This window comes from Halictus rubicundus, unplaced genomic scaffold, assembly GCF_050948215.1.
Source record: "Halictus rubicundus isolate RS-2024b unplaced genomic scaffold, iyHalRubi1_principal scaffold0526, whole genome shotgun sequence".
Lineage (NCBI taxonomy): Eukaryota > Metazoa > Arthropoda > Insecta > Hymenoptera > Halictidae > Halictus > Halictus rubicundus.
Window position 1 is genome coordinate 68241 of NW_027489067.1, and position 17320 is coordinate 85560.

Below are 17320 nucleotides of genomic sequence, written 5' to 3' on the forward strand. Positions count from 1 at the left end.
ATTTCCATGAGCCATAAATGCATACAGATCCGCAGTCTAGTTATTACTCCCACGGAAACAATAGTAAATATTCAATCACCGAGATTCCAGCGAACGAGCTGGGAATTACAGTTCCGGACAAGCATAAGCGATAAAAGCTTGAGCACGCGCGATCGGCGTGTTGTCCGCAGATAATCGCGGTCTCGCGGAGAGCTTTTTCTCTCACACCCGGGTGTGCCCGTTGTCGACGATTAATCAACGAGACGGCTCCGTAATTAAAAAACGGACCGCGTTCAAGCGGCCAGGACCGACTACGAAGTCGCCGGAGAGTCTGGGGAACAGGGCCGACCGTCGCGATCGTCTTTATCACGACACCGGGGAGAATCCACCGTGGGGAAAAAATAACGCAAGAAACAAAACAACACAACAACGACCTGGTCAATTAACGGAATATCGTCGGTTTTATTCAGGGCGCGACACGGCTCCCGATAAGGTAAGACACTCCTGACTCACCTCTGCGAGGGTATCCTCCTTGGTGACATCTTCAGGATTCGGCGCTTCTTCGCGCGTTGGTTTATTCTTGTCCTTCTTGCTAAAACTGATGGACCTGAAGGACCATTTCTTCTTCATCTATGAACGAGGAAACGGTATCAATAATGATCGTAAGGACTCTCGTTACGAGGTGCTACTCGCGTCTTCCTCTCCTAAGGGGGTTACACGCGCGATTCACCCGTCAACAGGTCGTGTGGTTCACTTGTCTCCTTGCGCCCCATTGCAGTCTGGAAACCCGTTCTTCAGGGCCAAAACCGAATTTTTCAACTTGCATATTACCAACGAATTTTTCTATACATCCATCGACAACTCTTCCACGACACGAAATCCAAAATACAGTGATTTCTTTATATATGTCGCCAAGGCCTTGACGATAAACGTCGCGAAATTATCCCCACTACCGCAGGGTACACCCCGTGAGGGGCCTCCAGGCTCGAGAGGCCTCGGTCGCCACAGAGGACGATACATGACGCTGACAAGACCCGCATTGTTGACATATATCGAGAATTCACTGTATTAGCCATTTCAGTCAATTCAAATTCAAAGGGAAATTAATTACTCTAATTCGTTATAGGGTAAGGGTGGTCCCAATTACTGTGCGTATATTAATTATTTTTTAAGCATAATGAATATTGAAAAAGAGATATATAACATCTATATTAACTGATTTTAATGAAAACATTTAATATGTGGCGGACCCCTTGGAGAAGGGTTGATCGGACCCAGGTAGGAGCGTCGTCTGCGGGCTGGGACCTTGGACGCACTTGGTCGCCAGGCCCAAGCTCTTCCCGGGCGCACACTTAAGGTCGCCCCAAACAAGACGGGCAAGATGCCGAAGTTGTTCGAACGGCCGAAGTCGCTGTCCATAAGGACCGAGCGTACAGTCGCGTGTTGACGTTCGAAGAGTCAAGACGTCCGTCTTGTTCCACGAGGTACGCGTGTTATGATCTGCTATTGGTTACAGTGAGTGTTGTGTTTCCTTGTACCGATGCTCGTCGCGATTGGAATCGCGAGTTTGTATTCCTAAATTCTAATTGTCGAGAGATATATTCCTGTGTACAGGAATCTCTCCCACAGAAATCATGATCACAGAAAATGTACTGTAAGTTAAGAACGCCACAGTAGCTACATACGCCAGTGTAATGCAAAAAGTTTGTTTTCCTTCGAAAGAATATGCCATAGTTCTAGACGCACATGATGACATCACCATCAAAGAATACATAATTGCAGTGGCAAAGGTCACCGATCCTATCAATATAAGGTTTGGCTCAAGAATCTCTAATAATAGAGTATGTATATAGTTATCTGAGAAATCCTTAGTAGCCGAGATCACGTCAAAAAATGACTGTATAAATATTAAAGGCCGTCTAGTATCTGTTAGACCTTGTATCATGAAATCTAAACGCATTACTCTTTCTAATGTGTGCCCTGGCATCCCACATTCTGTGATATTGGACTCTTTTAAACAAATGGGAATTAGAACAGTTTCACCCATGTCCTTCATCAGAGTGGGGATTCTCCGAACCAGGATTCTCACATATCCTCAGTTTTCGTCGACAAATCTACATCCATCCAGATGATGTAAGCAAACTTACAGAGAAAATACAAGTTAACTTCGAGGATACTTCATACTGGATTTTCATCTCAACGGATAGTCTAACTTGTTTCCTGTGTAAGAAGGAAGGTCATGTGGCTAAACACTGCCCGACCTCTATCTATAATCCAATTCAACGGTATAACGCTCCTTCCTTATTGACTCGTGTAGAGGATCCTGACGTGGACACGATGAACTGTCCTCAATTAATCAGCCAAAAAGACTTGCAAGAAACCTTTCCTGATCCTGGTGAAGCTAAAAATCTTGGATTAACCAAAGGTTTTAGTAAAAGACCTCTCTCCTCTACCATGTCAAATACTTCACACGGCATCTCGGAGAAACCTAAAAAAGTACACTCTACTGTTTTTTTGAACATTACTTCAGGTAATGACTTAGCTGATGCAAACTTCTCAAATCCTATCTCAGCTAAAAGTTCAGTCGTTCCAGTTAAGAAAAAGAAAAAAATTGAGAACTCTAGTGAAATGGTTAGCTCTAAGACAATGGATGAATTGGACCAAGCTTTGGATCCAATTAGGCATATTCTTAGTCAACATCCTGATACATATATCTTACGATACGATCAATACAAAGAATTTCTATCAAAAGCCAAGGGTAATTCAAACATCGTTCAACTGGCCCACTCCTTCACTGACGACCTATCTCAACTTGTGAAGATGCTTCGGGAAACTTACTCTAGTCTCTCTAGTAGATCTATTAAAAATAGAACCTCTAGAATTATCAAGAAATTGGAACTTAACAACAGCTGGTCCGAAGATAAGGAAAAAGATATCTCCAACACATCTCTAGACCTTGGAACCGACTCCGATGTGACCCTCTCTCTCGAAGATCTTGCTCACACTCCACAGAAAACTTAAGCTTATCTACACTATTCATGAATATTAATATTTCGAGCTATCGCATTAACACTAACCTCAAAGCTGTCTTTGGAATTGCAGAGGCATTTCTACTTGCAATGTTAAACTCCAAAAATATTTAGAGGATGTTGACATGTTTATTGGCGTGGAAACTATGCTTAATAGTAACAAAAAATTCGATCTTTCTCATACATTCATTTCTTTAGTCTCACTGTTTATATCCTTAGTGTTATTATTGTATTCGAAAACGTTCATACTATTGTTTCAATCCTAGTTATAAGCCACCTACGTAATATCATCTACGTAAATCTACGTGTATCTACGTAAAATCATATAATAATAATTTCTATGCATAAACAATTTTGCAAGGCAAAAATTAAAAAATTGCGGCCAGGTAAGACCGGCGAAGGACGCGGCGTTCGGCGATTCAGGTAGCTAATTGCAAGTGCACCGACTGATCGGCCGCTATTCACCGGCAGGCTTGGAAAAACCAATGTCCTTTGTACTATGGATGGCATTAACCTTTTCTGTACACTCGGAGTGTACAACACCCTAACAACAGTTTAGGTAAAATATGTAAATGACCTTCCCCGTGCTCTTCATGTCACTACGTGAAAATTTTTATTTTAGGACAGACGCTGTCAACCCTCACTTCAAAATGTCTAAAGAATATCCAGCAACTTAATGGACACAAAACAATAAATAGTTCGGAAAAAAACGGAATTTCAAACAGGAAGAATCGTAAAATGTGGCCATATTTTTTCAAATTTTTTAACACTTGAACCGATGGCAAAATTTGCAAAACAAAGATATTAGTAATATTTTTGCATTAAGAAATCACATTCGAATATGAAATGATAAATTATTTAAAAAGAACAGTCTTTTGCGATGGTGATTAAAAAAAGAAAATGTTTTTTATCTTTAATAATAACTGTGGTATAAAATGTGTTGTGTAGGCAGTTTTCGTAAAACTCATCCCAAATAGCAAACTTTGATGGTCCGTATCCTTTAAACAATTTCGAAGATTACAAAATGATGGCTCAATCTTTCAGTTTCATCCAAATTCGAAACATGGTCCCAAAAAAAAAAAGATTGAATTCACATGGAATGATCCCCTTCCTAATTTGGATATTTCCTTTAAAAAAATGTGTAATTTACGTACAGTGACTCCCATAAATATTCGGACACTAGGTACAACTAACTTTATGATTTAATAATTCGTTTGTTGTTAAAGCAATCGCCCTGGAAATTGTTTTTAGCAATAAAACATTTATTAAGGATGATAAACATGTATGATTTATTTGAAAAATATACATACGTTTCGTAATAAAAATTATTAAACGAAATAATGGACCATTTGTGGCTCACAAAAATATTCGGACACGTATTATATTTCTCTGGCAATCGCCTTCCGGGGACGCGATATTCGAAGATCGGGAAAACGTTTGTTTATAAACAGAATCTCGTTGATGTCCATGCCACCTCACTGCTGTCAGTAGTAAACGTGAATTCGTTCAAAATGGGTCGCAAAGGAAAGAATACGAGTTTCGATGTGCGACAGCTTGTAATTTTTCATCGAGAAAAAGGAAAAACCTATCGCGAAATTAGTGCAATGCTTCGTATAAGTAAGAGTACTGCTGCAGATATCTGTCGACGATTTTATATTGAGAATCGCATTGATTCTATTCCGCAAACTGGAATACCAAGTCTCTTATGTACGAGGGAGAAGAGCAAAATTATTCGGAAAGTGAAAAAAAAATCCGCGCTTAAGTGCTCCAAAACTAGTTAGTGAACTATTAGGAGAAAGCTCCAAAAATGTTTCAGCCGAAACAGTTCGGAAAGTGCTGAGGCAAGCTGGTTACAATGGGAGAGTAGCTAGAAAGAAACCATTTATCAACGAAAAGAATATTGATAAACGAAAAACCCTTGCAAGAGAGCTAATTTCTAAGGATGAGGCATGGTGGAAGGATGTCATATTTGCTGATGAAAGCAAATTCAATCTGTACAATTCCGACGGAAGAACTATGGCGTGGCGGAAAGCGAATAAAGAGTTTAATTTTGAAAATACAAGAGGTACAGTGAAACACGGCGGAGGCAGCGTAATGGTCTGGGGTTGCATTTCGTCATATGGAGTCGGTAACCTAGTGTTTATTGACGGTATCATGGACAAAAATCATTATTTAAATATACTTAAAAATAATTTAATTCAAAGTGCTAAAAAGATGGGGCTTAATAATACTTCTAAGTTTTACCAAGACAACGACCCCAAGCACAAGTCACGTATTGTGCAAGAATTTTTATTATACCGCTGCCCCAAAATTCTTCATTCGCCGCCCCAATCACTGGACCTTAATCCTATCGAGAATTTATGGGATGAATTGGATAGAAAAATTCGAAAAACCCCAATTACATCGATAGCTGAATTAAAACAAAGACTTGCAACTGAGTGGTCGAATATAACTGTTGAATATTTAAAAAAAATTACAAACAATATGCCAAACAGGTTAAGACATGTTCTTAAACAAAATGGTTATGCCACGAAGTATTAAACAAATGTTGTAATGCTAAATTACATTATCTAAATTGAAAAATTAATATTGTCCAAATATTTTTGTGAGCCAAAAATGGTACATTATTTCTTTCACTAATTTTTATTATGGAATTTATGTATATTTTTCAAATAAATTATTTATGTTTATCAACATTAATAGATCTTTTATTGCTAGAAACAATTCCCGGGACGATTGCTTTATTAACAAAGGAATTATTAAGTCGTAAAGTTAGTTACAGCTAGTGTCCGAATATTTTTGGGAGTCACTGTATAACATAAGGATGTGTGATGCTGTTTCCCCAAGCGACAGGGACGATTCCTATCCCCATGATGTTGTAGAGGAGAGAGATACCGATAGTTTACCTAAGGAGCTGTGGAGCCCCTAAAAACATTTTTTTTGTGCCATGCAGAGCAGGGAACGTGTCAACGTGCTCTCGAAAGGCCATCTATACGTTCAAAGTTATGGTCCCAACGACGTCGGGGCGACGCCGGAAAGATTTCGAGCACGAAGACCAATTCCCGACCGGCAAATTTCTAGCCCGTGTTCTTGAATCTGGCCGCCCAAACAACTTCGGCATCTTGCCCGTCTTGTTTGGGGCGACCTTTAGTCGCCGGAAGTCTGTTCCTACCTGGGGTGCACATTTGGCGACCAGGTTCGGGGTTTTTCCTTTGCGTGCGCATTTAGCCGCCAACCCTTGACTTTCCCCAGGACACGGATGTTCGGTGCAAGGATACGAACTTTCTCCAAGGGGGCACGTACAGGAAGCGACATCCCCACTCCAGAAGTTTCCTTGTTCGAAGGAAATTCCTGGAGGCGCGGGGAATAGATATAAGCGCGGATTCTGACGAATGACAGGGTCAGTTCAAGTCAGTCAGTCAGTCAGTTCAAGTCAGTGAGTTGTAGTCAGTCAGTCGTTGTCAGTTATCGTCAGTTGTTCGTAGTCGTCTATCCGAAGTTTTTGTTTCATTGTTATTCCGTTTTCTTTGTTCTTGTTACGTTGTTGAGTTTCGTTTTGTTAATAAATGGTTATCGTTGTATTGGGTGAATCCTTACTTAACACCCAAACCACAACACATACCAAAAATATTTCTTTTTTAATATTCATTATGCTTCAAAAGGAAGTATAGTTAATTAATATACGCACAGTAATTGGGTTCCTTACCCTAGTTTCAGTCATTACACTTTTTTATAGATTCGAAAAATATTTTTGACTTTGGAAGGTCACCCGGATTTTTTGCAATATTTTTGAGTTCGTGCGGGTGTCGAGACGAGTTCAACGACCTACTGTAAACCCCCCAAATAATGTTGAAATAATTTTGGCCCGATGAAAACGGGGTTCCAGGACATTGTGCGCTCTGGAGTCCACGGACGTGGTAACATTAGGGTTGAACGAGAACCTCACCTTTTCCTTCTGTTTGGTCTCCTTGCTGTCTGGGGAGGTGACAGCGTCCGAACTGGTGGGGCTGGTGGCATTTGTGGCTGTCGCGGCCTCAGCCGATTCCGCGGGCGAGTCTTCAGCAGACTCTTGCTTGGTCTCCTCGACTTTCACCTCTTCCGGCTGAAACAATGCGAGGTCAATTTAGTCGGTTGTCAAGCGCACCAGGTCATTTCAGAGGGAGTTATAGGGAACCTACCTCCAATGATTTTTGGATCCACTATAAATCTCAAGATTTTCAGAAACTTTCTCCTCTGCATGACCATTTTAACCTCTTAAGCACTGTACGCCACTATAGTGGCTTTCCGTGGAAAGCATTAGTTTGAACGGTACGCCACTACGTTGTGGACGAGCGCGCCGTGCTTGAGAGGTTAAGATGAATAATAATAATCACAATAACACTAAGTATAATCATTCTGTATGTAACCTTTACTAACACGTTCGCCACATTTTTCCGGTCAAAATGAGTCCAAACATCGCATCGTTCGGAGCATAATTGCTTGTTTAACCCTTTATTTACTGAGGCGACTTATAAGTCCCTTGAGACCGGTTAGGACTTAGAAGTCTACTTCTATGAAGTTTGTTTTTCAATTGTTGAATGGTAGCTAAAGCTTATTTGTCTTTGGAAGCTTACTAGAGACAAGTATATAAGATAATGCAAAGCTTCCAACATGGATGCGACGCTGGAGTCTGGAAAATTGAAAATGGTCCACGTGTTTGCATATACAGTGAGTGTAGAAAGTATTCGTACACCAATAAATTTGACACAAAAGTTCGTAAAACTGTTATTTACTAATTATTTTGTTATGAACAATGAGTATTAACATATTCTAAAATATCTATAGAATAGATGCAGTGCTGAGAAAAATGATTTACTTGTATAACTTACAAAATTAACAAGAAAAAACACAAAATCGACGGAAATACACAAGCAATAACTATTCGTACAGTTCTTAAGTTCCCAGAAATTGACGAAACAAATGCAATTTAAATTAATTTAACATTAGAAAATTATAGAAAAGAATTAATTAATACTTTGTAGGATATCCTTTTGAGTTTATAATTGCTGCAATCCTTTTAAGCATCGAATTAACTAAATTCGATGTTACGTGTGGCGGGATTTTGTTCCACTCCTCTATGAGAGCATTTTTTAGGTCTTCTTTTGCGGAAATTTCATGTTTTTTGATCTGACGATCCAAGTAATCCCACAAGTGTTCTATGGGGTTGATGTCGGGAGATTGCGGAGGAGTTTCCAGCACGCGGGAGTATTATGTAGTATCCACATTCTGGTATTGTACGCAGTGTGCTTGGGATCATTATCTTGCATGAAAACAAAATTATCTTTAATGCCCATTTTTTCTGCACTGAAAAGAAGATTGCACTTTAAAATGTCAACATAAACCCTGTGGTTCATTATTCCGTCGATAAATTGCAATGTGCCAACACCAGCTGCACTCATGCAGCCCCAAACAGTTACGGAACTTCCACCGTGTTTCACTGTAGGCCGTAAGTTTTCTGGATTCAATTCTGTATTTTTTTTTTCTCCAAACAGTACAGTATCCATCTGATCCAAAAATGTTGAATTTTCTTTCATCTGTGAAAATCACTCTATTCCAGTACTCCATTGGCGTGGTGACATTATTATTTGCGAATAGTAATCTCTTCTTTCTGTTCGTTTCACTTACGAAATATTTTATACGGGCTACCCGACCATGATATTCTTGATTTCGTAAAAAACTACGCACAGTACTGACAGATATATCCGTATTTAAATTATTTTTAAGGTGTTCAACTATTTTTATTGCACTTATTTTTGGATTTTGTTTTACCGTTTGAATAATAACTCGGCCAGTATGATCATTAAATTTCCTTGGACGTCCACTTCTTGCGTTATTTTTCAGTGTTTCTCGAAGTCCGTACCTATCAACTATGCTTTGTATCGTAGATCGAGGTCTACTTGCAATGCGTGAAATCTCTGCCAAATTTTTACATTGATTATGCAAATTAACAATAATTTTTCTTCCTGCTATTGTAGTTTCCGCACGCTTTCGTCCCATTTCTAAACTGTAACTGACAATACTACGAAATTTTCAATGCTACTGATATCACCAATGTTGACAAACATACTGACGATCCACGAAGGACCATGATCGACGGTCCACGATCATCGATATTGTATGTTTACATTATAAATACTCCTGTGAGCAGTTCAAATTGAGAACTGTACGAATAGTTATTGCTTGTGTATTTCTGTCGATTTTGTGTTTTTTCTTGTTAATTTTGTAAGTTATACAAGTAAATCCTTTTTTTCTGCACTGCATCTATCCTATAGATATTCTACAATATGTTAATACCGATTGTTCATAAAAAAATAATTAGTAAACAACAGTTTTACGAACTTTTGTGTCAAATTTATTGGTGTACGAATACTTTCCACACCCACTGTATAAAATACTCATTCGTTTTGCATTCTGGTAATTTATTGTTTTTAGTTATTACTATCATTTACATGTAACGTAAAATTTTATACATACATGTAAAATTCTCTATATATGTTGCCAAGGCTTTTTTTTTTTTTTTTTTAGTAAATGTATTTCCTATATTTTAAACTTTCTCTATACGATGCTTAAATTTATTAGTGGCTGTCTATCCTTATTAATTAATCTAAATTTAATCTAAAACGTTTCGCTTATATCTAACTTCGCATCTTAATCTATACTATTGACATTTAAATTATCTTCTATAGTTTGTGGATTGGATTTTTGCCGAGGATGGGTGTCACGGGGCGAAATAACGAACTGCGAAACTTCCCAAAAAATATCTTTACTCGTCGAAGTGCTCGAAACGGAGGTTGCTCGGAATCTGTCGAGTCTACGGTTCTCCTTAATTTTCCTAGAGGCTATGGAGGGGTGAATCCTAGCTTGCCCCGGCTGCCTGCCGGGGTGCTGGAAAAACCCAAGGGTTGTAAACTTCGGGGGCCCCGGGCACTGCTCGCCACATGGCTTGGACCCATCCACATTTGGGTTGCAGATTCCCGGGAGTCCCGCTCCATGAATTGGGCCCGCCGAAGGTCTCCGGTTTACGATCCCGGCGCAATAAAATGTACCCTCGTAGGAAATATGCCCACAAGTTATTACTAAATTATTTGCTTAGTCTATTTCTTTCCTCCTATTTATTATCTTCTTCTTCTCTCTCTCCCTTTCTCTTACTCCTAAGTTTTCTCTGGTTCTCTTATTTTAGTTTTAATTCGGGCCTGTTCGGTCCCACACAGACCGAACGTGAGTTATCATAAACACGGTCGGCTGGACTTGATCCCAGGATTTGGAGTGTCATCGGACACCACTGCGAGACCTCCGTGAGCAAGCCCATTGAAAGGGCAATATAAAAACAGTTCACTTTCCAGACCTCTTTCCCATATCTCTCACACCTAATCCATTCGGATCATCGAAACACAATTCACATAATACATCTAATTTTATTTATTTTACATCTATTTATGCTAACCAGCTACCTAACTTTCTTGTTATTGTGTAGTACGCTAATTAATCCTATCTTCTAAACGCTTTAATTGACTTATCTACCATCTAAGTGTTAAAAATCCGAGAATTTTCCAGTTTATTGGGTGATCTCAAGAGGGAAGTGGGGGTTTTTGTATTACTACCCCCCCCCCTTATTTTGGTGGCTCTGGATAGCCCTGGGGCTACCCAGCAATCGTCCCTTGTTGAGTTTTTTCGAGACTCCACTCCTTCTCGAAGTGGCTGCCGCTATCTCGAAAAAGGGGGGGGGGGGCTAGGGAAAGATTTTTTTACCTGGGGGAACTCCGTTCCCCAATACCAAGTAACTTCTTACACTACCCCACTGAACCTACCCACGTACTCAGAAAAAATTTTTTCCCTGGGTTACTTATGGGTCACCCGTTAGATGTCAAATCTGAAAGTTATCCGAATGTATCGTGCGGCAGCTAGTTGCAAAGCTCTTACCGAGCACCAGACTTTCCTCTAAACACTTTGTCGAAATTCCTAAAAACTGATCAAAAATTTCTTATATATATAAATATATATAAATTTTTTTAGGGGGGAGAATACTTCTCCCAATCTGCCCCTGTACACTCGCCACCCTCTGAAATATAACCCTACCAATTTTCACCTCGATCGGGGTATATGGGTATTCCTTTCTTTCCTCTTCTTTTCCTTTTTCGTCCTTTTTTTCCTTTTCCAAATCCAACCAACTCCTTGTCTTAATCTTTTTTCTTTTTTCTCAGCCTTCGCCTCTGCACCAGCACTTTTTCACTAATTCACTCTATTGTTCACCCGGACTCTAACTGATTAATTGTTGAAATTTATAAGAATGAAAGTAAAAAATGAAACCAAAATTGCAAACTGTTTATAGAATTAATTATTACTATTGAATATCGAAATTGTATTATTGAATTGAATTGAATTGTACTGACTTCAATTGAGCTAAACTGTGTACTATTGTTGAACTTAATCGATTGATTGAAATAAACTGAATTGAAAACTAACTGTTCGAACTGTTCTGTTCTGTTCTGAATTTATTTTCCCTACACTCCGATTCCTAATCTATTAACTACTTGGACTTTTGAAACCGAACTGTTCGCTATCGCTTTCCACGTCTTTCATGTCTTTCATGTCGCCAAGGCCTGGATGATAAACGTCACAGAATTATTCCTTCTACTGCAGCATATACACCGTGAGGGGCCCCAAAGCTCGAGGGGCCTCCTGCTGGCAAGACCTGTGTTATTGACGTATACCGAGAATTCACTGTAATTAATAACCTTGGGGACGACTTACAATGAAAATTGTGCTACAGGGTGTTTAGTTGCGCCCACATTAAGTATTTAAGAAAGTTCGCAGACATTTTAAAATCTTTTAAGACATTCAGTGAATGAACGGTTGATCCACGATTGAACGCTCGTCTGTTGGTTCGGATAATCGAGATTCCACTATATTGGGGATTAAGCGGGTAAAAATGATCGGAATTGTGTCGTGTTTGGTATCGTTTTAAACAGAAAAACGCGACAAATGTGCTAGTGAAGGTTTCGTAGAAAAAAACGGAAAAAAATTTCCACTGAATCAGCATTGTTCGTTTACTCGTGGCGTGTCTACACGCGACACGAGTGACATTTCGGTGGCGAAAAGTTTTCGCGTATATCGGGACATAACTGCGGTGTCAAGTTGCGGAACAGCGTCGAGACTGGTGACCGCTTTCGCATCGGCTTCGATTCGCTCCGCGTCACTCGTAAACCGCGGATCGACGGTTGGGAAAGCTTCTTCTCCGAACGGAGCGTTTGTTCTTTTTATTGTTCTTTTATTGTTCGACGCGCGGCACCGCCCTCTTTCCTCTCGCAGGAAGCGTTTCTGTTGTTCGAGGAGATGAGCGTCCACCGTTGGAAACGACTTCACCGTTGTTTTCAAAGCCGGGGGCAGAGAGAACTGCTCGACAATTTTCCGGGTGAGAAAACGCTCGCGGCCCTTCCGCGTCTCCTTTCCAAAGAAAAGATCGTCTACGTTTCGCGGCGGATGGATCGCCTTTCGAGCTGATATCGAGCAGAACGAAAAACCAACGGAGAACCGCTCGCCGGCGATAACGGTCGAGAGACTTATGCGAATCGGACAACCACGTACGAGAGGAAACCGCGAAACTCTCGGATTACAGAGGACGAACAGTGGTTCTCCGACGGGGACCTGTCTTTGCTCCGCGGTTTCTGCAAGGGAGCCACAACGAAGTCGATGAACAACGTCTACTTTTTTCGATTAATAATTATTTAATGCGAATTTTGTGCATTCATGAGAGAATTGATTAGATAAAATATAAAATTGCCGGGAGATTACAGAAGATTTTGAGCGCAATATATTTTCAATTTATTCAAACGATTAAAGAGAGAATCAATTTTCAAGGAACGACGAAGATAATTTTCTAAAGCTAGCTATACGGAGCATTAAAAGTGTTAAACTAAATAAATAGAAAAATAAATTTATTAAATTTTCAATCTCAGTAAATGAGAAGTATTAGAACGCGTTCCGGTGAAGCTACCGTTAAAAGATTTGAGTTGCTTGTCGCGGACCACCGTGCGCGCGAGGTAGGCGTGGCGCGAGCCGAGTGGGCGTGGCCTCGTGGCCCTCGGTCCTCTCGGAGCGGCTCGCAGAGCGATTCTTCCCTGTCCGGCGAATTATTAAACGATTCCCGGCGTGCGAAAGGAACGCGTTATCATCGTTCGGGCGCACACTGTCATCGGGTCAACGTTAGCGAGAATAAGGAGCGAAAGCTCGCGTCACTCGCTCGATCGGTTAGTAATTCCGAGAGGCGTTCGTCAGAGTCGTGAGCAAACAATCGGCGAACGCGTTATCATCGGATTATGCGGCGACAGCGATCGTCATACTCGCGTCGTCGCGTCGCGTCGGCCAAACAGAGATTCCAGCTAATAAAACATATACACTGACGGACAAAATAATAAGGCACCGTTGTACACATAAGAAATTTCATACGTATTCAGTAATATCTTAAAGTTATTAGCAGTAAACTACGTTATAAGTGAGAAACTTCCTTCCAAGGCCACGTACCAGTGTAAACAAACGAAGCACGGAGCACTGTGGCCTTAAGCTTCATTGTTTCGAAATTTCAAGTGGACAAAATGTTAAGGCACTTGAAGCAGTCTGTTGGAAAACGTTGAAGTGTGCAGTTCTGTGCAAGTTTATCCGATAGAAATTACTTATTAATAGTTAGTTTATAAGTGTTTAAATACTTTTTAACCCAAAATTACATTATGGGACGAGGAAAAACGTTAAGCGAAGATGAGAAGATTAAAATACTCCAGTTAAAGTCCAATGGAGAAAATCAAGTACAGATTGCAAAAAAACTAAAAAGAAGTCGGTGTGTTATACAGAATTTTTTACAAAACCCCGAAAAATATGGGAAACAGAAGTCGAAGGGAAGACCTACAGCCCTTTCTTCAAGGGAAAAAAGATTAATTTTGAGAAAAGCATCGAATTCTGGACTTGCGCCTCGACAAATTGCAGTGGATTGTGGAGTTAACGTATCCATTGAAACAGTAAAAAGAGTAATTCAAAAAACAAGCTACTTAAAACGGAAGAAATTTGCTATAAAGCCGCCGTTAACAGACAAACATAAGAATGTCCGATTAAGTTTTGCAATAGAGCATATTGAATGGAAAAACCAGTGGAAACGAATTATATTCACGGATGAAAAAAAAACTGAATTTGGATGGTCCAGATGGATATAAATACTATTTCCACGATTTAAGAAAGGAGCAAAGGGTATTAAGTCGGCGACAATGTGGTGGTGGTGGAGTAATGATATGGGCAGGTATCGGCTATAGAGCAAAAACGAAAATAGAATTTATTCAAGGCCGTATGAATAGTACTGATTACTTAAATTTAATTAAGAGACACATAGAGACTTAGGCTCGCAGAATTGCTGGGACAAAATATATATTTCAGCAAGATGATGCAGCTGTGCATACCGCTCGCATAGTAAAAAATTATTTTGAAACGGAAAATGTAAAGGTTTTAAATTGGCCAGCAAGGTCTCCTGACCTAAGTATTATCGAGAATGTTTGGGGAAAACTCAGCCGAACATTATATGAAGGTGTAAAGCAGTATAATACAGCGTTCGAATTAAAATCTGCAATTTCAGAAGCTTGGGAAAGCTTGGATCAAAATTATATAAAGGATCTGTACAGAAGTTTACCAAGAAGAATGATTGAAGTGGTACAACGTCAAGGGCAGTCGACACATTACTAAAACGTAAAAAAACTATGTAATCTTATCTCATTTTAATACTTTTGTTCTTTTATATTCAAAGTGCCTTATCATTTTGTCCACACTCAATTTCATTTTCTTTGTATAAATAATATATGGATTGAACGATTTATTTAATTTTTTCACATATTATGTCAAAACTAGTACCTTATTTTACTGTGTATTCATTTTCCACGTATATGTACAAATAGATGTTCGTTCCCAAAAATGTTGAGGTGCCTTATCATTTTGTCCACCAGTGTATATATATATACAGTGACTCCCATAAATATTCGGACACTAGGTACAACTAACTTTATGATTTAATAATTCGTTTGTTGATAAAGCAATAGCCCTGGAAATTGTTTTTAGCAATAAAACATTTATTAAGGATGATAAACATGTATAATTTATTTGAAAAATATACATACGTTTCGTAATAAAAATTATTAAACGAAATAATGGACCATTTGTGGCTCACAAAAATATTCGGACACGTATTATATTTCTCTGGCAATCGCCTTCCGGGGACGCGATATTCGAAGATCGGGAAAACGTTTGTTTATAAACAGAATCTCGTTGATGTCCATGCCACCTCACTGCTGTCAGTAGTAAACGTGAATTCGTTCAAAATGGGTCGCAAAGGAAAGAATACGAGTTTCGATGTGCGACAGCTTGTAATTTTTCATCGAGAAAAAGGAAAAACCTATCGCGAAATTAGTGCAATGCTTCGTATAAGTAAGAGTACTGCTGCAGATATCTGTCGACGATTTTATATTGAGAATCGCATTGATTCTATTCCGCAAACTGGAATACCAAGTCTCTTATGTACGAGGGAGAAAAGCAAAATTATTCGGAAAGTGAAAAAAAAATCCGCGCTTAAGTGCTCCAAAACTAGTTAGTGAACTATTAGGAGAAAGCTCCAAAAATGTTTCAGCCGAAACAGTTCGGAGAGTGCTGAGGCAAGCTGGTTACAATGGGAGATTAGCTAGAAAGAAACCATTTATCAACGAAAAGAATAGGAATAAACGAAAAATCTTTGCAAGAGAGCTAATTTCTAAGGATGAGGCATGGTGGAAGGATGTCATATTTGCTGATGAAAGCAAATTCAATCTGTACAATTCGGACGGAAGAACTATGGCGTGGCGGGAAGCGAATAAAGAGTTTAATTTTGAAAATACAAGAGGTAAAGTGAAACACGGCGGAGGCAGCGTAATGGTCTGGGGTTGCATTTCGTCATATGGAGTCGGTAATAACCTAGTGTTTATTGACGGTATCATGGACAAAAATCATTATTTAAATATACTCAAAAATAATTTAATTCAAAGTGCTGAAAAAATGGGGCTTAATAATACTTTTAAGTTTTACCAAGCCAACGACCCCAAGCACAAGTCACGTATTGTGCAAGAATTTTTATTATACCGCTGCCCCAAAATTCTTCATTCGCCGCCCCAATCACCGGACCTTAATCCTATCAAGAATTTATGGGATGAATTGGATAGAAAAATTCGAAAAACCCCAATTACATCGATAGCTGAATTAAAACAAAGACTTGCAACTGAGTGGTCGAATATAACTGTTGAATATTTTTAAAAAATTACAAACAATATGCCAAACAGGTTAAGACATGTTCTTAAACAAAATGGTTATGCCACGAAGTATTAAACTAATTTTGTAATGCTAAATTACATTATCTAAATTGAAAAATTAATATTGTCCGAATATTTTTGTGAGCCAAAAATGGTACATTATTTCTTTTACTAATTTTTATTATGGAATTTATGAACATTTTTCAAATAAATTATTTATGTTTATCAACATTAATAGATCTTTTATTGCTAGAAACAATTCCCGGGACGATTGCTTTATTAACAAAGGAATTATCAAGTTGTAAAGTTAGTTATAGCTAGTGTCCGAATATTTTTGGGAGTCACTGTATATATATCGGAGACCGAATTACTTCGATGCTGAAACCGCGGTTTCGCTCTCTTCGTAATCGTTTATGCAATCGTCGCGGCAAAATCCATCGATTTCTCGGCTCGATCGCTGTCAAGACAAAGCCGGCTGGTGTGTCGCAGCTGCGACACACGCCTTTCTTTTTCGTCTGGACACGCGAGAGTGTCGAGTGGCCGAGAACGCGCATTATATTATGTAAATATCCGGTTATTTTCGTTCTGCCCGGCCAGACGAGACGTCCGCTCGTCCGTTCGTCTTGGATATCGCGGTATCGCGACCGATACCGTGCAGAAACAAAGAGGAGAGAGAAGAGAGTGCGCGGGAGAGACACGCTCGGCCGTGGCGAAATGAAGAGAACAGGATCGTTCAGACCGCTTCGGGGAAGCCGTTCAATCGGATTACTTGTTTGCAATTCCAAATCGATCGCGGCGAGTCTGCAGGCGAGCACTGGGTCACTCCCGACCCGTGAAAAACGAGACGAGGGATCACTGATATTTTAATACTAGAACTACCGAGTAAGAAGTACAACTGATGAACATTGCTTTGTAATCATGACGAGACTACATCTATTCGAACCTAATACCATTTTTATTCTAACA

At 39.5% G+C, this 17320-nt stretch overlaps 1 protein-coding gene across 1 annotated transcript in view; it reads right to left on the minus strand.

Moving 5' to 3' along the window:
• Nucleotides 1-426: 426 nt before the first annotated feature.
• Nucleotides 427-17320, minus strand: part of LOC143364417 (uncharacterized) — a 33564-nt gene continuing 16670 nt past the window's right edge. Inside the window, exons 2-3 of the mRNA XM_076804783.1 lie at nucleotides 6955-7110; nucleotides 427-609 (exon numbers count right to left, since the gene is read on the minus strand). Of these exons, the coding sequence (XP_076660898.1) occupies nucleotides 442-609; nucleotides 6955-7110 (324 nt within the window). The 3' untranslated portion in view covers nucleotides 427-441. The remainder of the gene's footprint in view (nucleotides 610-6954; nucleotides 7111-17320) is intronic.